At 52.8% G+C, this 21,032-nt stretch overlaps 1 protein-coding gene across 1 annotated transcript in view; it reads left to right on the top strand.

Moving 5' to 3' along the window:
* The window catches only part of TTBK1 (tau tubulin kinase 1), a 46,201-nt gene that overhangs the window by 8,410 nt on the left and 16,759 nt on the right, over positions 1-21,032 (top strand). Inside the window, exons 6-12 of the mRNA XM_064294540.1 lie at positions 7-72; positions 532-624; positions 709-834; positions 2,201-2,355; positions 7,039-7,270; positions 7,529-7,707; positions 11,070-11,631. Coding sequence (XP_064150610.1) covers positions 7-72; positions 532-624; positions 709-834; positions 2,201-2,355; positions 7,039-7,270; positions 7,529-7,707; positions 11,070-11,631 — 1,413 coding nt within the window. The remainder of the gene's footprint in view (positions 1-6; positions 73-531; positions 625-708; positions 835-2,200; positions 2,356-7,038; positions 7,271-7,528; positions 7,708-11,069; positions 11,632-21,032) is intronic.

Genomic DNA, 21,032 nt, shown 5'->3' on the forward strand with positions numbered 1-21,032 from the left:
CTGCAGCCTCGGAACGTGGCTGGGTTTCGAGGGACCGTTCGCTATGCCTCAGTCAATGCCCACAAGAACCGGGTGAGTGGCAGAACTCAGACTGAGGGATGTAGGGGCAGAATGGGCACAGGTCAGGGGATGAGTATGATATTGGGGAAGTGGGTGGGATGGGCAGCTGATGTCAAGGTGGGGAGCGAAGTATGGAATGGGGGCTGGAATCTACCACCCCAGATACTCTGTGTTGGAAGAAGCCTCCACTGTTGGCTCCCCTTGACTTTGCCTTCTTCCTTTTATTCTGAGATCCCATCCTCTCTGTTCCCATCACCTATCACTGTGCGGTGAGAATAAATAGACAGAAGCGGGATCCTTTGTGGGTTGGGGGGTTGGGAATAGAGACATGGCCTCAGGGAGACCTTAGTTCTACTCATAGGTGCCTGGGCGTCAGGCCTCCCTGACAGACGCGCCTCAGAAAAGGACCATCCCCCCATTCCTAGGGAAGGAGCTGAGAGCTATGGATGACCCTTTTCCTTTGCCCCCCAGGAGATGGGCCGCCACGATGACCTGTGGTCCCTCTTCTATATGCTGGTTGAGTTTGCAGTGGGCCAGCTGCCCTGGAGAAAGATCAAGGATAAGGTGAGCCCCAGACAGCTGGGCCTGAGGAGGTGAGAGACCGTGGGTGTGACTGAGACTCCATCTCCCTGTGCTCTCTGCCTCCAGGAGCAGGTGGGGATGATCAAGGAGAAGTATGAACACCGGATGCTGCTGAAGCATATGCCATCTGAGTTCCATCTCTTCCTGGACCACATCGCCAGCCTCGACTACTTCACCAAGCCCGATTATCAGGTAGGCCCCTGCCACCCTTGTTATGCCCCTGCCTGCCCCTACCCTGGACACCACTCTTTGGGTGACCTCCTCCATGAGCACCCGCTTCTGCTGAGGCCCTGTGCTCCTGCTGGCTTGCCCCTGAGCACCTGCATGAAACTCTTTCATGTTCTTCTAAACACTGGTGGTAACTATGGTTTTGTGTGCCAGGTCTGTTCCCAGTCCTTTCCATGCATTAACTCATTTGAGCTTGAAAATAAGCCTTTGATGACAATGAGAGCACTTGTATTATTATCCCAGCATGTAACAATTACTAAATCCAAGTGCTTTCAAGTACTTTACATCAAAACTCTGCAGAAGGCCAAGTGGGATGACTGTCCCATTTCATAGATCAGGAAACTGCGGCCCAATACCATAGTTAGAAGCAGGGCAGTGCTCAGCACAGTTCTGACTCCGAGTCCAGTGCTCTTTCTAAGACACTCCCACCACACCCCTCTGGAACCCACTGTTCCTGATTGGAGAATGGGGAAGACTTCTGCAGTGTTCTGCCAAGGGTCTACTATGCGCGTGGCATGGGGCTGCACACTGTGGGGAACGTGAGCAGTTTAGACAATGTCTGCACACAGTAGGCACTCAATGAAGTTGAGGGCCCTGCCAGCAAAGAAGATCTGCCTACATCCTGGAGAGAGCCAAGACAGAAGGGTACCCATCAGGGGACCTCAGAGGCTCTACAGCTGCCCAGTGCTTCTTGAATGCAGAGCCCTGGTTGCTAGGAGGGGTGCCTCAGGCAGTAGGAGGCCATGGCCCCCATCCTTGCACAGCCTTGTGGGGTCCTCCAGACTGTGAGCACAAACTGTGCTGGGCCCATGCTGGCTGCTAGAGATGTAGAATTGGCAGACAGGCATGTTAACCATTCAAATCTGGTGTGCTGTGTCCAGTGAAGGGGAGTTGGGAGGGATGAGTTCTGGGGGTGGGGGAACCAGAGGAGGCTTCAGAGAGGAGAGGACGAGTGGGAAGGCATCCGAGGCAGTGGAGGCAGCCTATGTGGTGGGTCTGAGAAACCACCTAGTGGTTTAGGGCTGCTGATCCTTGTGCTGAGCTGGTAAGAATGGCAGAGGAGGCTGAAGTGGTCATCAGGGGCCAGATCTTAGAGGGCTTGGATCCAACCAGTGGAGCTTAAACTGAGATGATCATTTGCATGATGATTTGCATATTCTATGCATGTTTTCATTTAAAATTGATGTGCCCTTCTCCTTCCAATGCCCCCTCCAGGCCCACCCCTGTCCTGGAAGGCCACTCTCTTCCCCCTGTAATCCCAGCAACTGCCCCTTCCTCGTGGCTAGCCCCGGGGTCACCTCTCTGTCCTCCCGCCACCCCCTCCCCACAGTTGATCATGTCGGTGTTTGAGAACAGCATGAAGGAGCGGGGCATTGCGGAGAATGAGGCCTTTGACTGGGAGAAGGCAGGCAACGATGCCCTCCTGTCCACAAGCACCTCCACCCCGCCCCAGCAGAACACCCGGCAGACGGCAGCCATGTTTGGGTGAGTCTCTGGAGGGAGTGATGACCCAGTGGGGCGGCCAGCTGCCCCTGCCCAGAGCTGTCACTGGGAAATGCTAGCCCTCTACTCCTCTTCCTACCTGGATGGAGCTGGCCACCTCTCCTATGCTAGGTGCTCAGCAGTAAGGTTCTCGAACTTTGGGAAGCTCTACCACATCTCTGCCCTTGATCTGGGGACAGCAGTTTTTTATTTTACTAGGTCCCCTGAGGAGCAGGGAATCCTGAGTAAAATTACCTGAGTCATACAGTTTGTTCTCATCATTTGTACACATTCGTTTAATGAGTATGTCTTGCACCCTTGCTCTGTGTCAGGCACTGTGGGGCAGAGAAAAAGGTTCTGCCCCTGCCTGCAAACCACTCCCATTGGAATCAGGGTATTTTTAATTTGTGGGTCACCTCTGTGTCTGCCAAAGACAGAGGTGGCCAGGGAGGGACAGAGTGCAAAGGGGCTCCTCACCCAGCCCTGGGAGCAAGCCAGGGAGAGAAGTAGGCAGGGCCTACAGGGGATGCATTAAGGAAAGAAAGAGACGGAGTAGGACTTCCCAGCACATTTTTTTTCAGGGTTTTTTTTTTGGATGATAAAAATATATATAAGGAAATATTTCCCATTTCAACATTTTTTATGTGCAAAATTCAGTGACATTCATTATGTTCACTATGGTGTGCAACAAGGAAGGAGCCCTGGTGGTGCAGTGGTTAAGTGCTCAGCTGCTAACCGAAAGGTTGACAGTTGGAACCACCAGCCACTCCTTGAGAGAAAGATGTAGCAGTCTGCTTCAGTAAAGATTACAGCCTTGGAAACCCTATGGGGCAACTCTACTCTGTCCTATAGGGTTGCTGTGAGTTGGAATCAAGTTGACGGCAGTGGGTTTTGATACGGTGTACAACCATCACCACTATCTGTTTCCAAATTTTTCCATCACCCTCTGCAGAAACTCAATGTCCTTTAAGCAATAACTCCCCATTCCCCCCTTCCTTCTGCCCCTGGTAACCACTGATAACCTTTGGTCTCTATGCATTTTCTTAATCTAGATGTTTCATGTAAGTAGGATGATAAAGTATCTGTTCTTCTGTGTCTGGCTTATTTCACTTATATTTTCAAGGTTCATCCACGTTGTAGCGTGCATTAAACTTCATTTGTTTTCATGGCTGAGTAATATTCCATTAGGAGCTCTGGTGGCACAATGGTTAAGCACTCAGCTGCTAACCAAAAGGTTGTCCGTTTGAACCCACCCAGTGGCTCCATGGGAGAAAGACCTGGAGATCTGCTCCCGTAAAGATTACAGCCCAGAAAACCCTATGGGGCAGTTCTCTTCTGTCACACGGAGTTGCTATGGGTTGAAATTGACTCAACGGCCTCAAAAACAACAATATTCCATAGTATGGATATACCACATTTTGTTTTCATTCACCTGTCGATAGACATTTGGATGTGTCCACCTTTGAGGCAGCACTTTTTTTTTTTTATTGTGCTTTAAGTGAAAGTTTACCATTCAAGTCCGTTTCTCATACAAAAACTTATACACACATTGCTATGTGACCCTAGTTGCTCTCCCTACAACGTGACAGCACACTCCTCCTCTCCACCCTGTATTTCCCATGTCCCTTCAACCAGCTCCAGTCCCTTTCTGCCTTCTCATCTCACCTCCGGACAGAAGCTGCCCCCTCCCCCCTTTTTTTTTAATTGTACTTTAAGTGAAAGTTTACAAACCAAGACAGTCTCTCATACAAAAACTTGTATACACCTTGCTATATACCCCTAATTGCTCTCCCTCTAATAAGACAACACACTTCTTCCCTCCACTCTCTATTTTCGTGTCCATTCTCCCAGTTTCTGACCCCTCTGCCCTCTCATCTCTTCTCCAGACAGGAGCTGCCCACATAGTCTCATGTGTCTACTTGATCCAAGAAGCTTACTCTTCACCAGTATCATTTTCTATCCCATAGTCCAGTCCAATCCCTGTCTGAAGAGTTGGGATTGGGAATGGTTCCTGTCTTGGGCTAACAGAAGGTCTGGGGACCATGACCTCCAGAGTCCTTCTAGTCTGTCAGGCCATTATAGTCTGGTCTTTTTATGAGAATTTGGGGTCTGCATCCCACTGCTCTCCTGCTCCCTCAGGGGTTCTCTGTTGTGTTCCCTGTCAGGACAGTCATCACTTGTAGCCGGGCACCATCTAGTTCTTCTGGTCTGAGGCTGATGCAGTCTCTGGTTTATGTGGACCTTTTTGTTTTTCTCGCCCATTTAGTCTCATGTATCTACTTGAGCTAAGAAGCACAAGTATCATTTAATGTCTTATAGTTCAGTCTAATCTTTGTCTAAGAGTTGGCTTCAGGAACGGTTTTAGTTTTGGGCTTACAAACAGTCCAGGGGCCATGTCCTCTGGGGTCCTTCCAGCCTCAGTCAGACTTTTAAGTCTGGTCTTTTTACTAGAATTTGTGCTTTGCATCCGACTTTTCTCCTGCTCTGTCAGGGGTTCTCTGTTGTGGTCCCTGTCAGAGAGGTCAATGCTGGTAGCTGGGCACCGTGTAGTTCTTCTGGTCTCGGGCTGAGGGAGTCTCTGGTTTATGTGGCCCTTTCTTTCTTGGGCTCATATTTTCCTTGTGTCTTTGATGTTCTTCATTCTCCTTTGCTCCAGGTGGGTTGGGACCAATTGATGCATCTTAGATGGCCGCTTACTAGCTTTTAAGACCCCAGACGCCACTCACCAAAGTGGGGTGCAGAACCTTTTCTTAATAGATTTTGTTATGCCAATTGACTTAGACTTTCCCTGAAATCATGGTCCCCAGACCCCCCACCCCCCCGGCCCCGTTACTCTGTCCCTTGAAGTGTTTGGTTGTATTCAGGAAACGTCTTAGCTTTTGGCGTAGTCCAGTTGGGGGCAGCACTTTTTTTTTTCTTTTCCTTTTTTAATTGTACTTCAGATGAAAGTTTACAAAGCAAATTAGTTTATCATTAAACAATGAATACATATATTGTTTTGTGACATTGGTTGGCAACCTCATGACATATTGACACTCTCTCCTTCTCCACCTTGGGTTCCCTATAACCAGCTTTCTTGTCTCTTCCTGCCTTCTAGTCCTTGTCCCTGGGCTGGTGTGCCCCTTTAGTCTTGTTTTGTTTCATGGGCCTGTCTAATCTTTGACTGAAGTATGAACCTCAGGAATGACTTCACTACTGAGTTAAAACGGTGTACAGGGGGCATACTCTCGGGGTTTCTCCAGTCTCTGTCAGACCAGTAAGTTTGGTCTTTTTTTGTGAGTGAGAATTTTGTTATACATTTTTCTCCAGCTCTGTCTGGGACCCTCTATTGTGATCCTTGTTGGAGCAGTCAGTGGTGGTAGCTGGGCACGATCTAGTTGGGGGCAGCACATTTTTTTTTTCCAACTATTTTTTTTAAATAATTTTTATTGTGCTTTAAGTGAAAGTTTACAAATCAGGTCAGTCTCGCATAAGAACTTATATACACCTTGCTACATACTCCCAATTACACTCCCCCCAGTGAGACAGCCTGCTCCCTCCTTCCACTCTCTCTTTTCATGTCCATTTTGCCAGCTTCTAAGCCCCTCTACCCTCCCATTTCCCCTCCAGGCAGGAGGTGCTAACATAGTCTCAAGTGTCCACCTGATCCAAGTAGCTCACTCCTCACCAGCATCCCTCTACTACCCTTGTGCAGTCCAATCCATGTCCGACGAACTGGCTTCTGGAATGGTTCCTGTCCTGGGCCAACAGAAGGTCTGAGAGCCATGACCACTGGGGTCCTTCTAGTCTCAGTCAGACCATTAAGTCTGGTTTTTTTATGAGAATTTGGGGTCTGTGTCCCACTGTGCCCCTGCTCCCTCAGGGGTCCTCCGCTGTGTTCCCTGTCAGGGCAGTCATCAGTTGTGGCCGGGCACCATCTAGATCTTCTGGTCTCAGGATAATGTAGTCTCTGGTTCATGTAGCCCTTTCTGTCTCTTGGGCTCTTTATTACCTTGTGTCCTTGGCGTTCTTCATTCTCCTTTGCTCCAGGTGGGTTGAGACCAATTGATGGATCTTAGATGGCTGCTTGCTAGTATTTAAGACCCCAGATGCCACTCTTCAAAGTGGGATGCAGAATGTTTTCTTAATAGATTTTATCATGCCAGTTGACTTACATGTCTCCTGAAACCATGGTCCCCAAACCCCTGCCCCTGCTTTGCTAATCTTTGAAGCATTCAGTTTATTCAGGTAACTTCTTTGCTTTTGGTTTTGTCCAGTTGGTGGGCAGCACATTTTTGATGCTCAGTTCTGCAGAGACATTGCTCAAGAAACTTCAGAGTGCTGCTTCTCTTTAGAGCCATAGCTGGGTCTAAAAGAAGCCAGGTGTGAATAGAAGTAGAAATACATTTCCAGTAGAAATCTGGCAGTGGCAGAATCTCCCATGTAAATAGAGCTGGGGGTGATGTGGCCACTCTGGGGTAGCCTCATCTCCTCAAAGCCCTCTGCCCATTCGAGGCTGGTCTGGTCTCAGAGGCTTTGTGAACCAAAGATGGTGAAGGGCCTGGGGATGCCCTCTACCCTACTGGGCTTCCTCTGTGCCCACTATCATGTGTGACGGGATCTCCAGGGCCTGTGCTGGTAGGAGGGAGCCTTAGGAGGAGAGGACACCCTGCCAGCCCAGCCTTCCCCCCTCTCCTGCCTCTCCAGGGTAGTCAATGTGACGCCGGTGCCGGGGGACCTGCTCCGGGAGAACACAGAGGACGTGCTACAGGGCGAGCACTTGAGCGACCAGGAGAATGCACCCCCAATCCTGCCCGGGCGGCCTACCGAGGGGCTGGGCCCAGGTCCCCACCTTACCCCCCACCCTGGGGGTCCTGAGGCCGAGGTCTGGGAGGAGACAGACGTCAACAGGAACAAGCTCCGCATCAACATTGGCAAAGTAACTGCTGCCAGGGAGAGGGGTGTGGCTCCCCCCATTCCCAGCCCTTGGCCCCACCCGGCTCCTCTGGAGCGCCCGTCACCCCAGCCATATGCCCACTTGCCTGGCCTCTGTTTGCTGGTCCCTTTCACCACCCTGGCCTTGCCTCTTCTCAAGATCGTCCTCGTCCATCTGCCTCCCTCTGTCTCATTCACCCTGAGAAAAACACCTGACCCCCACGTTGTCAGCTTCAGCTCATAGTACTCCCCTCTCCTGCAGACCCCTTGTACGGTGGAGGAGGAGCAGAGCCGAGGTGTGGGGGTCCCCAGCTCCCCGGTGCGTGCCCCCCCAGACTCCCCAACAACCCCAGTCCGTTCTCTTCGCTACCGGAGGGTCAACAGCCCCGAGTCGGAGAGGCTCTCCACGGTGGACGGGCGGGTTGAACTGCATGAGAGGAGGTGGGTCTGGTCAGGGGGATGGTCAGTGGCCCATGGTCCCCTCCACCTTCACACAGCTGGCTTAGAGGGCAGGTCAGATGTGAGGCGGAGGTGGGGGGAGCCTAGAAAGTATTGAGGGGTTACACCTGGGCCTGGGGCCAAACTTGGTTGGGGTCAGTGGCAAGGCCTGGGAGAGAGGGTGGGGAATCCAGACAGGTCCCAGCTCCTGAATGGGTAGGGGAGCCCCAGGAGGGACAGGCTGGGTTCTCAGACCCAGGTGGGGGTGGGGGTGAGTTGGGGGGTAGGTGTGCTTCCGGAACCTCTTCCTAGAGGCTGCAATTACAGATGCCTCAAGAGCAGCTGAGCTAGGCTCCCCATAGCTTTGGGAGAGGGAGCCTGGGAGAAGGGTTCAGGGCACTGCTCAGCTGGAGGAGGGGACTGGCCAAGTTTTGGGGGTCAGGGCTGAGGGTACCACATGTCAGGGAGGGGGGAATCTCAGGGGCCTGAATGGTGAGAGAAACTGTTGAAGAGTTTAGAGCAAAAGTATCTTTAGTGTCAAGGATGGGGAGTGCTATTAGGGGGAGGATGGGAGGGTGGCTGGTTGACCTTGGATGGTGGGTGGCAGGCAGGGGCCAGGGCCTGATCCCCTCTTCAGCTGTTGATGGGTGTGAGAAACTCATCAGGGAGAGGCCCCTGAGAGATGTACACACCCTGTCTTGGCCTCTAGGTGGAGCTTCATCCCACAGCAGGGCTGGGGCCTTCTCTGTACCAGGAAAGGGGTCTACGACCAGCCTCAGGGGGTCCTTTATCACACATTTTCAGTGTGCCTCCTTGTGCCCCCCTCAGCCTCTGCCCTCCCCTGGATTCATCCCCAGATTGCACCCCACCTCTGGGACGGGGCACAGTGCCCCTGCAGGGTAAGAGACACCCGAGACAAAGGAGCCCTTCTCCAGGCCCTGTCCTTGGGGAGCTGATGGTCCTCCCACACACACTCAAAAGACCAGTCTGACCCAGCCTGAGACCGAAGGCCCCATCTTCATCCATGGTGGCCCAGAGTCCCTTAGCACTGAGGGTCTGGAGATAGTGAGAAATGAGGAAGGGGATATGAATGGAGAAGAGCTGGGAAAAGCCCTGAACAGAAAGTCCTTTTAGGGAACAGTAAGCTAATTACATTGACCCCGAGTGAACCCTTGGTTTAGGGATAGTAGGGACCGGAGGGGCCAAGGAGACTTTTTTTGGAACAGAAGATTCAGGATCTCATAAAACCAAAAAACCAAACCAGCTGCCATCAAGTCAATGCCTACTCAGGGTGACCCCATGTGTGTCGGAGTAAAACTGTGCTCCATAGGGTTTTCAATGGCTGATTTTCAGAAGTAGATCGTCAGGCTTTTCTCCCAAGGTGCCTACGGGTGGACTAGAACCTCCAACCGTTCAGTTAGCAATTAAGCGTGTTAATCTTTACACTACCCAGGGACTCCCAGGATCTCATAAACCTCCTGCCCTTGAGGTGATTCCAGCAAATAGCGACCCTATAGGGCAGAGTAGAACTGCCTCGTAGGGTTTCCAAGGCTGTAATCTTTTTTTTTTTTTTAAATCTTTATGGAAGCAGACTGCCACATCTTTTTTCCTGTGGAGTGGCTGGTGGATTCCAACTGACAACCTCTCAGTTAACAGCCAATCCCCTTAACCACTGTGCCACCAGGGATCCTCCAGGATCTCACAGGCAGGACAGAAAGGTCTAGGTATGCTTTGGGGCACTTGGGAGGAGAGAAATTATAAGGTGGATGGGATTTGGATCTTCCACCCCCAGCCCTGTCTTCAGTCTCCCCTACCCACCCTTCAAGCCCCTCACATCCCTTTGGCACCCTCTCTCTCCTTTGCGTCCATCAGAACAAACTGCGCTCTCAGGAAAGGAAATGATACTAGCCTCTGGCAGAAGTATAAATGTAAGGCCCTAGATGGCCTCTCAGGGGTGGTTTCATTTTAAGCCTTATTAACAAATTAATAAAAATAGTGTGTACAGTGGGATTTGGTAGGTCCCATATAGGCTTGGGCATGAGTATTTTAAGAAAGCCCCATGGATTGTTCTGATCTGAAGAGCTGTTGTGACTCACAGGCTCGATGCCTGTGTGTGGGGAGGTGGCACAGACACAAGGTAAGCTAAGCCTTGGTGATTCTCAATGAGAGCACCCGGGCATTCGGGACAGGACAAATTTTCCTTGTGTAGCATCCTCCTTCCTCCACACACACTTTGCACAACCAGAAATACCCTCTCCTTGGGGCTGGTGTTGTCCCCAGTTGAGAACCTCTGCAAATAATGTGAGATTTGGAACACAGTCCAAGATAGCAACAAAAGAGATGCCCCAAGGCAGCCCCTGGAGAGGCTGCTAAGTGAACAAACAGGTGCTCTGCTCTGTGACGAGGGGGCACAGGTTACCAGGGAGGACAATCTGACCCATCCACCCAGGATGGGAAGCTCCCTACAGGAAGTGACATCTGAGCTGGTCTGACAGCAAGGGGTGGAAAGACGAGCTTGGGGGCAGCAGCAGGTACAAAGGCACAGAGGTGTGAGGGTGTGGGCAATTGGGGAAAGATGTGTGACAGAGATGGGGCTGGCTAGTTATTGTTGTGTACCGTCAAGTCAATTCTCACTCATAGCAACCCTCTAAGATAGCGTAGGACTGCCCCATAGGGTTTTTAAGGCTGTAATCTTTACAGGAGCAGATCCCCAGGTCTTTTCTCCCACAGAGCAGCTGGTAGGTTTGAGCCATCAATCTTTCGTTTAGCAGCCTAGTGCTTAACCATTGCGCCACCAGGGCTCCTTGGGGGACTGGCTAGGGACATGGGGAAACTGGGTGTTAGGCTGCGAGTTAAGCTGGGGACTAACAAGGCCCAGCTTGGAGGGGGTGAAACCAGTCAGAGTGGCTTGGAGGGTGGTGGTAGAGCAGGCTGGAAAAACCATTTGCAAACTCAAGGGCTGGATGGGTGTGTTTGCCCTGGATGCAGCAGGAGGGACCTACTGATAGGGTTGGAGCACTGGGCAGACAAGAGCAAAGTTGGCTTTAGGAAGATTAGACTCCCGGGGTGGGCTGGGGGAGAGTGTTCCTTGGGCACAGGGACCAGATTTTATTTTCTGCATGTTTGTATTTCTGGAACACGGTAAGCAGTCAATAAACGTTTGTGGAATGAATGAATGAATGAACAAAGCCTTTACAGTGAATGAGATTGGAGAGGGCACAACCCAGGAAGTGATTGGGCCTGGCCTAGGGTTGGGGAGGGGGAGAGCTGTGGTCAGGAGACTTTAGGTGTCTTGCTCTACCTGGCCACCTGTTTGGGGGTCCGCAGAGGCTGGGCACTGAGGCCCATGTGGGCTGGCTTTGCAGGTCACGGATGGATCTGCCCGCCTCACCCTCACGCCAGGTCTGCTCATCACAGCCTGCCCAGATGCTGTCAGTGGACACCGGCCATGCCGACCGGCAGGCCAGCGGCCGCATGGACGTGTCAGCCTCCGTTGAGCAGGAGGCCCTGAGCAACGCCTTCCGCTCAGTGCCACTGGCCGAGGAGGAGGACTTCGACAGCAAGGAGTGGGTCATCATTGACAAGGAGACAGAGCTCAAGGACTTCCCTCCGGGGGCAGAGCCCAGCACGTCGGGCACCACAGACGAGGAGCCTGAGGAGCTGCGGCCACTGCCTGAGGAGGGCGAGGAGCGGCGGCGGCCGGTGGCCGAGTTGGCTGTCCGGCCCCGGGGACGCAGCATGCAGACACTGGCCGAGGAGGACCTACGGCACATGCCACCCCAGCCCCCGCCGCCCCAGCTGAGCCAGGCTGATGGCCGGTCAGAGACGTCGCAGCCCCCCACGCCCGGCAGCCCTTCCCACTCACCCCTGCATTCCGGACCCCGCCCTCGCCGGAGAGAATCGGATCCTACGGGCCCACAGAGACAGGTAAGGCTGGGCTTGCACCCCACTCCCCACTCTAAAGCCCGGATCCTGGCCTGTAGGGCTGTGGTGCTCCCACTTGTGTGGGGGCTCCAGACAAGTGACCCAGAAATTACAGGGTGTGATCAAGGTAGACCTGCTTAAGAGTCCAAAACCATGCTTGGGGACCCAGTCAGGCTTCCCAGAGGAAGTGTCCTCCAAGTTCTGAGTTGAGTCTTGAATGAGGATAGTGCTAGCCAGGTGACAAAGAGGGAGAAAGGCATCCCAGGCTGCAGACTGCAGGTGCAAAGGCCTGTAGGTGGTAATCAAAGCACTGCACTTTGGCCACAGCATGGCAGGAGGGGGGCTGCTGAGCTAGGTCAGAGCCCCATCATGGAGGGCCTGGGGGCTAAGCTAAGGAGTTGGGGCTTGCTCTGCAGGTGTGGTGAGCCACTGGAGACTTTAAACAGGGGTGTGACATGATGACATTTGTATTTTTGAATGATCACTCAGACTGCTATGTGGAAGGTGGATTGGAAGGGCACAAACTAGAAGCAGGAAGGTCACTGGGCAGGTGGCACCAGGCAGGGAAGCGTCCTGGTAGCCTGGCCCAGGGTGGTGTCTGTGGAGGTGGGACAGGGTGGACTAAGTCCAGAGATGTTGGAGAGACGACCAGAGGGCTGAAATGGAGCAGAGGAGGGCCTCTGGGTGGACAGTGGTGCCATCATGAGCATTTTCGAGGGAGGATGGATTCCCATGTGGACACAATGACCTCGAGGTACCTGTGGGTGTCCATGTGGAGGCATCTGAGGCTCAGGAGGGTGATCTCAGCGGGAGATAAGAATTCTGGGGGTTTTGGAAGCCACAGGAGTGGTTGATGTCACCCAGGAGGACACTGTGAGGTGATGGCAGAATCCAGGAGACACATAAAAGGGAGGATGAGAGGAAAAGGAGGCCTTTAAAGCACTGATTGAGAAGGAAGGCCAGCACCAGGGGACAGGAGGTCCCTGGAATCAGGGGAGGAGAAGGCTGAAGTGGGGGAAATGGTCAACGTTGTGGATGAGAGTCGAGTAGGAATAGGGGTAATGTCAGCCAGGGACAGGCAGCTGTTCCTGTGGTTAGGGTAGGCTCCATGGAGGAGGGAGATGGGGAGAATGGGGCTGGGCACAGAGGCAAGGTGTGTTGGGGTCCTGGGGGGCCAGCCTGCTGCAGTGGCACCTTCTCATATGGGAGGACTGAGGGACAAGGCTGGGAGGGCAGGGCGGGGCCGGATGGTGGGTCTGAAGCACCTCTTATGGTATTTCTGGTCTTTTTTTCTGACAAGGACAGGGGTATCAGAATAGGCAGGCAGTCACTGGTCTGACCTGGCTTCTCTGTGTGGGTGGAGGCCGACCTCTGACCCAGGAAGTGGGTGCTAACTCTCACCCTGCGTACTTAATGGGGCTTGTGATCCCACAAGAGGCTGGGAGAGAACCAAGAAAGTGATGCTGGAAGGGACTTGGGGCTGTGCCGCGCTCTACTAGATTGTCACATGGGTGTGCACACCTGGATGCCTGTTGGTGTCTCGGAGAAGGACAGCTCTGGGCAGGGCACCTCTAGCCGTGATCCTGCGGAGTGTGCACCCTGGCCTTGCTCTGAGTATTGGGCTCCTTGGGGACTCAAAAAGTGGGAATTGTGAGCTCCCCACCCACAGCGTGCTAGTTGACCTGAGTTGGAGGCTCACTCCTGGTAGGATGCAGCCTGACATGACTGTGTTGCTCCCTGGACATTGTCCCACCAAGGCCAGCACTGGGTAAGCAAGAGAATGAACAAGGTCTATTTGGGGCTTCCGTGCTCCCCTCTCGTTCATTCATTCATTCCTTTAGTCATCAGCACTTACTGAGCATCTATTATACACCAGGTACCAGGCATCAGAGATCGTGCCCACAGGAAGCACAGAGCCTAGCAAGGGAGACAGACAGTAGTGGTATGGGGTAGAGGGAAAGTCAGGAGACCTGGATTCTGGACCTGGCCTGCCGGTCCTTTCTGGGTGACTGGCCAGTCACTGCCCCTCTCTGGATCTCAGTGTGAGGGAGCTGAGCGCTCTCTGTTTTGTATTTTTTTTCACCTTCCGATTTCTGCCTGTTACTTGGGGGCTGCCCTCACACTGCGGGTGAAGAGAGAAATTTGGGGGCATAGGCACATGCCTATTATACTTGATCTCAGCATCTTAGAAATAGATGAGTTATGTGTATCTGCGGAGCTACGGGTTTGCGAGCCTCTGTTTCCCTGCAGTATACGGAGAGGTGGTTGGGTTAGCATTCTCCAACCCTGTGTGCGCATTTCTGTGTCGACTTAGCTCAACCATGTGCACTGGTATGTGGCTGTGTCCATATGTGTGCACATGAATGTGGGCTCATGTCAGGGCATCTGTGTGGAGTATGCGGTGGGTCTGTGAGTGTGTACAGAACCACAGAATCCTAGGATGTCAAAGCTGGGAGGATAGCAACAATGATAGTGATCATTATAATGGCAATGATAAGAGTTAGCACCTTATGGGACTTACTACTGCCAGGTACTGCTCTGAGCACTTGACATAATTTATTTGTATATTCCTCACAATAGCACTATGAATGAGCAATTCCTATTTAAAAGGTAAGGAAACTGTGGCTTAGAGAAGCTAAGTCTCCCCAGCCAGGCCATGAATCCAGGCGTCTGGTTCCAGGATCCGCTCTCTGAACCATCCAGTCCGAGGCCTGTGTGTTTAGCTGAACAGTAAACACAGGCCAGAGACAGCAGATGGTTTGAACAGGGTCAGACAGACCCTGGGGTGGGTGTCTATGTATGCCTGTAGGTGGACACATGGGTGCTTTACTGAATATTTCAGGGTATTGGGATGAAGCAGAGACCTTCTTTGGTCATGGGCAGTGAGGGGTGAAATGGGCTGGCAAATTTTTCCATCTTTCTCTGGGCTGGCCTGGAGAAGGTCCGGCACCCAGCCTGGAATGAAGTACAATCTGGCTGCACATTGCAGTCACAGCTTGGGAAACTCTCCACACCCCCATCCCTGGGACGACCAGGTTGGGTGGCTCAGGGCAGGTAGAAAGTCTCTGTGGGGACCCTCCTTGCCCCCAGCCACCTTTCTGCAAGTAATCCACATGCTAGACCTAACTGTCTGTTCAGGGTTTGATGTGCGAACTTTGTCATAACAGCAGCCTTTACAGATATGAGCACCAGCAACTCTGTCACCTGCACTCACAGGGAAAAGGATAATGTGGAACCAGGCACAACTTTAAAACATCTGTTGTTCTTTGGTGTACACAATGCACTACTTCAGTTTTTTGTTTGTTTGTTTGTTTGTTTCACACACACCTCACTTTATTCTCAAGGAAATTTAAGGTGAAAATGAGAAGAGGCTGCGAAAGCTAGGGCAGAGGTAAAGCCGGGCGCAGGGTGTGTGATTTGGGGGAGGGATGTTTGCCATCCTTTCCTGGTTGTCTCCGGTTGATAACATAGCAAGTCAGCATCCCCTGAGTACACACATGGACATTTGCTTGGCAGCAAGCAAAACATTTCCCTGCCACGTGCTGGGCAGTGTGCTGAGGCTAGGGGACAAAGATGAATAAGTCTTCTCAGTCTGGGCCACTGGGAGATAACAGAGAGCTTTGTTATCATCTGCTCCTGGAGCAGGGAGCTTGCCTGGGGAGTTGGGTATTCTCACAGTGGTGATATTTCAGCAAGGTATTGAGGACAAGTAGGCGGCCATAAGTGGTGCCTGGCCTGAAGGGCGGGAACTCGCCTGGGTTGAAGGGCAGGGGCATGCCAGGATTAAATTGCAGCCTGGGAAGGTCCCCCTGGCAGCTACCCAAACTCTGGCTGGGATGTTAAGCTCAAGCCATCCTCAAGTGCTCAAGTCCCTACCTGAGAGGGATTCGGGATACCTGTGACCCTTAGGATCTCCAGGTGGGCCTCAGTCCCCTACCCTTAGCTTAGAACCAGCTCAGAAGGACCCAGGGGACTGGCCAAAAAGAAGCTGGAAGGGAAAGCAGAGTGTGGAGGCAAAGATAATCATGTTAGAATGCTCTCTCTCTTGCCCACTCTGCTGAATGGTCCGTGTCGGGTCCCTTGTGCCCTCCTCCGACATTAGCAAGAGGATGGTGGAGCTGAGCACCCTGGGACCCTCAGCAGCTGGCCCAGCCAGTCCTCACTGCCCCACTAAGCCATTTAAACTAGCCTCAGTCCCAGGAGGAGCTAAAGGCCAGAATGGGAAAGGTCTGGGACATTCAGTCCCAGCTCTCCCTTTGCCTCTGAGGGCACAGGGGCATGAGGGCATAAGGGCAGGATTCTTCCCAACAGCAGAGAGACAGCATCTCAGCCAAGGCAGCTTCTGGGCTTAGCCTTCAAGATGGTGGGGAAAAGCCAGTTTGGAGAAATTATTTCAGTTTGCCCTTCCCATGCCAATCCTTTATCCCTTCCCTCATATTCAAGATCGATTTGAAGGGTAATAAAACAGCTAACGTGTGCAAAGGAGCCCTGGTGTTGCAACGCTTAATCACCTGGCTACTAACTGGAAGGCTGGCCTTTTGAACCCACCAGCAGCTTCATGGAAGAAGACCTGAGATTCTGCTCCCGTAAAGATTTAGAAAACCCTATGGGGCAGTTCTGCCCTGTCACATGGGGTCGTTAAGAGTTGAAAATCAACTGAACAGCACCTAACAACAACCACATGTGCATAGCATTTACTCCATGGCAGGTACTGCTCTAAGGACACTGTATATTGCCACATCTAACACTAACAACCCTCTGAGGTGGGTACCATGGTTACACCCATTTTACAGATAAGGAAGCTGAGGCACAGACCAAAAAAAAAAAAAAAAAAACCCATTGACGTTGAGTCAGTTTCCACTCAAAGTGTCCCTATAGGACAGAGCAGAACTGCTCCATGGGGTTTCCAAGGCTGTAAACCTTACCGGAGCAGACTGCCACATCTTTCTCCCGAACTGAGGCACAGAATGCTTAAGGTAATTTATTCAAGTTCACCCAGGTAGTAAGTGGTGGAACTGGGATTCAAATGAGCAATCAGACTTCAGAGTTTGGCCCTGAGGCCCTGACATGCCCTGTGTTTGGTGCCAAGGCAGCTGGTGTTCTCTAGACCCGATGAGGAGCATGGCGTCTAGTCAGAGAGACAGGCCACGCACATCTGCCAACACATGGCAAAGAACAGTTGCAGAGTGCCTTCCTGAGGGGGAGGGTTCCCCAGCCTAGAGTGAACCCCCATCTAGGTAGGACTAAGCCCAAGCTAAGAAGGCTTCCTGGAGGAGGTGCGTGACCACGGTCTCTGTAAGGAGACCATGGCTGAGGAGTGCCAGAGAAGAGAAGGGGGAAGGGCACTGGAGGCTCGATCCTAGGTTCTCAGGCAGGACGGCCAATATTCTGCACCCCACTCCCTGCTGCCCCTGCCGGACCCTGCCAGCCTGCCGGAGATGCCGGCGCCGCGGGGGCTGTGAGCGGTGGGTGGCCCCCGAGACGGAGCTGTCCAGTCTGTGCCTGATGCCTCTTTTCCCTCCACTCTCTTGGTCTCTTTCAGTTGGAGGAGGACAGACTCTCGGGGCACTCCCTCCCGCGGTACAGCCCCCTGCGACGACTGGCGTCCTCCGTGTTCTCCTCCTCCACGCTGGAGACCGAGCATTACCCTCACCCCGGCGGCGGCGGCTCCTCGGGCTCCTCCGGCTCCCTCATTCAGCGCAGCCGCTCGGCCGAGAGCAGCCCCGTGCGGGCGCCCCACCGGCGCCACGCGCCTCTCGCCGCCGGCAACCACAGACTCGTGCCCTCGGTGCTCCGCATCTCCCGGTCCCAACTGCAACAGGTGTGGGCCCGGTTCACCCACAAGACCTAGGCTGGGCCCCCCCCCTCCTGGAGGGGGCAGGTGGGGGGGGTGGGGAGCAGACAGAGACCATGGTTCCTTCCCAGGACGCAATAATCACACACTCACACACTCCAGCCCACCCCATCATGCAATACACCCCCCATAACGTTGGCCCACAGTACTGTAACATCCCCACCCCCACCAGAGTCTCATTCCCTCCCCCTCCGCCGTCCTCCCTTGGCTTGGAGCCAGCCAAATGGTGCAGAGAGGGGTGGGACCGTGGTGCAGTTGGTGGACAGGACAAGAGCACTCAGCTGGAGCCACCAGTGGGTCCAGGGTTCAGTGAAAACCAAGGTGTCAGGGAGACAGGTGTGCCGGCTGGAGTCAGTCTGACAAGGGTTTGTTCTGTTTAATCTGTGATCTCTTGGCTTGACTGAGGCCTGTCCAGGCCCTGAGGGGGTGGCAGGAGGCCAGGACCTCCTCCCCACCCAATGCAGCATGTCTGTCTAATCAGCATGAGGCATGGGACAGGGCACATGGCCTTGTGCATGTGATGGGGATCTGGCCAGCCTCATTTGGGGTGATGGGATGGGGGAGGGGCTCTGTGATGGCCCCTCCAGCAAGGAGTGTCTCCACACTCAGAGATGGTGGGGTGGTACCTGTGACCAAGTGTGAGCCTTTCCCAGAGGACAGAGTGCCTGTCTCCCATATCTCACCCCAGCAGACTGGCTGCAGGGCCCAATATCTCTGGGGCTCAGTCCACTGTAAGGATAGATGCCATCATCCGCTGGTGGGGTTGGTTCCTGGCCCCAGCTCCTCAGGAGCTGAGGATGGATGAGCAGAGACCTGGGTGCTGCTTCTTAACGTGGGTTGGAGCCTAGGGGTGAGGGACTTAGTCTAGAAGCAGTGGCAGAGAGGGTGGCTGCCAAGGATGAGGCAAGACCTCTGAGCTCAGCAGCAATACAGGTGTCTCAGAAATCCCAAACAGCACCAGCCCCACCACTGCCCCTCTCAATGTGTCACTCTTTATGCCGGTGCTCAGCCAAGCCAGTCAGCCCCAGGGGCCATGGTGAAGACAGGGCACAGGGCAGCAGGTCAGATGGTGAGGTGGGTGGGTGGTCATGGTGCCAGATTGCTCATGCCTTTTCTGCCCATCTCTCAGCCCCCAACCTGTCACTACAGGGACCCCCCGCCCCACCAGGTTCTGTTTATTCATTCCTGCCCGTGTCAGCCCCGGGGAATTGAGTGTGGTGAAGAAGGTGCCAGGAAGGGCAGTGCCTATGTAGGAAAGGAAGGGGGGCAGGGGGCCTGAATATTTGCAGAAATATTTATAGCAGTGAGATTGTGCCTGTGTTCAGGTGTGTGCTTGTGTGCATACATGTACACTTATATGCGTGTGCTTATGCATGACCGTTTGTGCATGTGGCAGGGTAACCATGAATGGATGCTCAGGCTGTGCACTGATCAATTCCAGGGAGTATCATTTATATAGACCCCAATGTGATTGGCATCCCCTGAAGTTACACAGTGCTGTTGCCCTATGCGTGTGTGTGTACATGTGTGCATGGGTGTGTGTGTGTTAAGGAACCAGAAAGATGTCTGTGCAGTCCTTAGTAGTTTCCTATGACCTGCTCTCACCCTGGTTCTTCTCTCTACCTCCCTCCCAACTCCAGGGCTCCTCACCTCCCCAGCTGTCTCTGGTTAGGATAGAGGCTTCAGGGCCCCTGACTGAACCTGGGGGTGCCATAACTGGTGGGCAATGCCCTGGAGTCGAGCTGTCCTCATGGGTGACTGACATTGTGGCCTGGCTCATCCACATAAGCTATTCCCATTCCCAGCAGCCTCCTTTCTCCAAAATCTGTTTTTTGAGGATATCTGGGCCAAGAGCACCTTCCCATCTGGCCATGAAAGCCAGACTGGGGTCGTAATTCTCAAGCTCCCCACTCCTATCCCAACTGCTCACTTTTGTCCCTCCCCAAGCCCAAGCCTCAATTGCCCTGTAGGCTGTTTGGGGTGATTCCTCACCTGCCTAGGCAGAAGGTAGAGGAAGGGTCTGGGTAGACCCTTGGAGAAAGGCCAGAAAACAAAAGCACAAAGGCGAGGGGGTGGCGATGAACAGACCCCACCTCTGTCATTTCGGCACTGCCCCTCCACACCCCCTTCCCTCTGTCCCTCTGTCCCTCTTCCCATCCTTCCCAGGTAGGGGCAGAGGGTGAAGTGAAGGGGAGTATCTGCCCACCACCAGCTGCCCCCCAAGTCAGCAGCAGTGGGGACAGGGCCCCTGCTGTCTGGGGTTAGATGAAACCAAGCACTCCATTACCTGGGATTTCCTTTCAAAGGGTTCCACCACCCAACCCCAATACAGCGCCAACAGAACCCTTAGGTACTCTAAGATCCCAAAGTGCCTTGTGACTTATCAAAGATGATGGCACTTGCTTCAGCCTCATTTTAGCATTAAATACATATTATCATTTCCAAAGTCTTTGGAAGTAGGGAATCCTGCTAGGCAATCCAAAGATGGCTGGATTTTCAAACACACACACACCCACACCCACACACACCCACACCCACACCCACACCCACACACACCCCAGAACCGATACCTGTGGGAGAGTAACTGAGCTTATTCCAATCAATAGGCCATGGTTCAAAACATCTTGTCCCTTGGGGGACATTCTTTTGTGTATCCTCCGTGGTAGAGGAATGGTTTATAAGCCGTAGCACTCTGAGCTAATAGGAGGCAATCTTGATAATATTATTTTTCGAGGGTGGCTTTGATTTTTAGAAACAGCTTAGGTCATGGGGAGCCAAGTGTGTTGGACCAAGTTCATGTGAAGCTCGGCAGAGCTTTGCATGGTTTGAGAGCTGTTAGTTCTAGTTCCCAGGCTTGGCAGGGAAGTTGTGACCCTGTAGTGCTGTCAGCCTCTTTTTTCCTAAAGGGTTTCCCAAAGAGGAGGCCAGAATGTTTCCAGAAATAATGATACCCTGCTTGGGGGAAGCGCACAGCCTCCTCAAGGTGTCAGCTCTGAAAAGAGCACTCACTTGTTACACTTTGCAAATGGTGTCTCCGTACTTTATAGTCACACCCTGCGTAGAGTGATGGCTTCCAATTATTTTATGTATTACTTTATTTAACAGGCACCGGCACATAGCACTTATTAGGTGCCAGGCAGTGATCTAAGCACTTTACAAAGTTAACTCATAGCCTATGAGGCACCCGAACCCATTGCGGTGGAGTGGATTCCAACTCATAGCGACCCTACAGGACAGAGTAGAACTGCCCCATAGGGTTTCCAAAGAGCAGCTGGTGGATTCGAACTGCCGACCTTTTGGTTAGCAGCCAAGCTCTTAACCACTTCACCATCAGGGCTCCAGCCTATGAAGTAGATCCTTGCATTTAACAGATTAATCATAATATTTAACTTACAAGAACACATAAAATACCTGTCAATGCCGAAGAACTGAGAACTTGTTGGATAGGATTTTGAAAGGTGTTTAGTCTTTTATTTATTGCCCTTTCTGGTAGGCCCCTCCTGCTCTACTAGGAAGAGGGGTTTGTCTGTGAGCTGCACTTTCTTCCTTC

This window comes from Loxodonta africana, chromosome 1 (assembly GCF_030014295.1).
Source record: "Loxodonta africana isolate mLoxAfr1 chromosome 1, mLoxAfr1.hap2, whole genome shotgun sequence".
Classification (NCBI taxonomy): domain Eukaryota; kingdom Metazoa; phylum Chordata; class Mammalia; order Proboscidea; family Elephantidae; genus Loxodonta; species Loxodonta africana.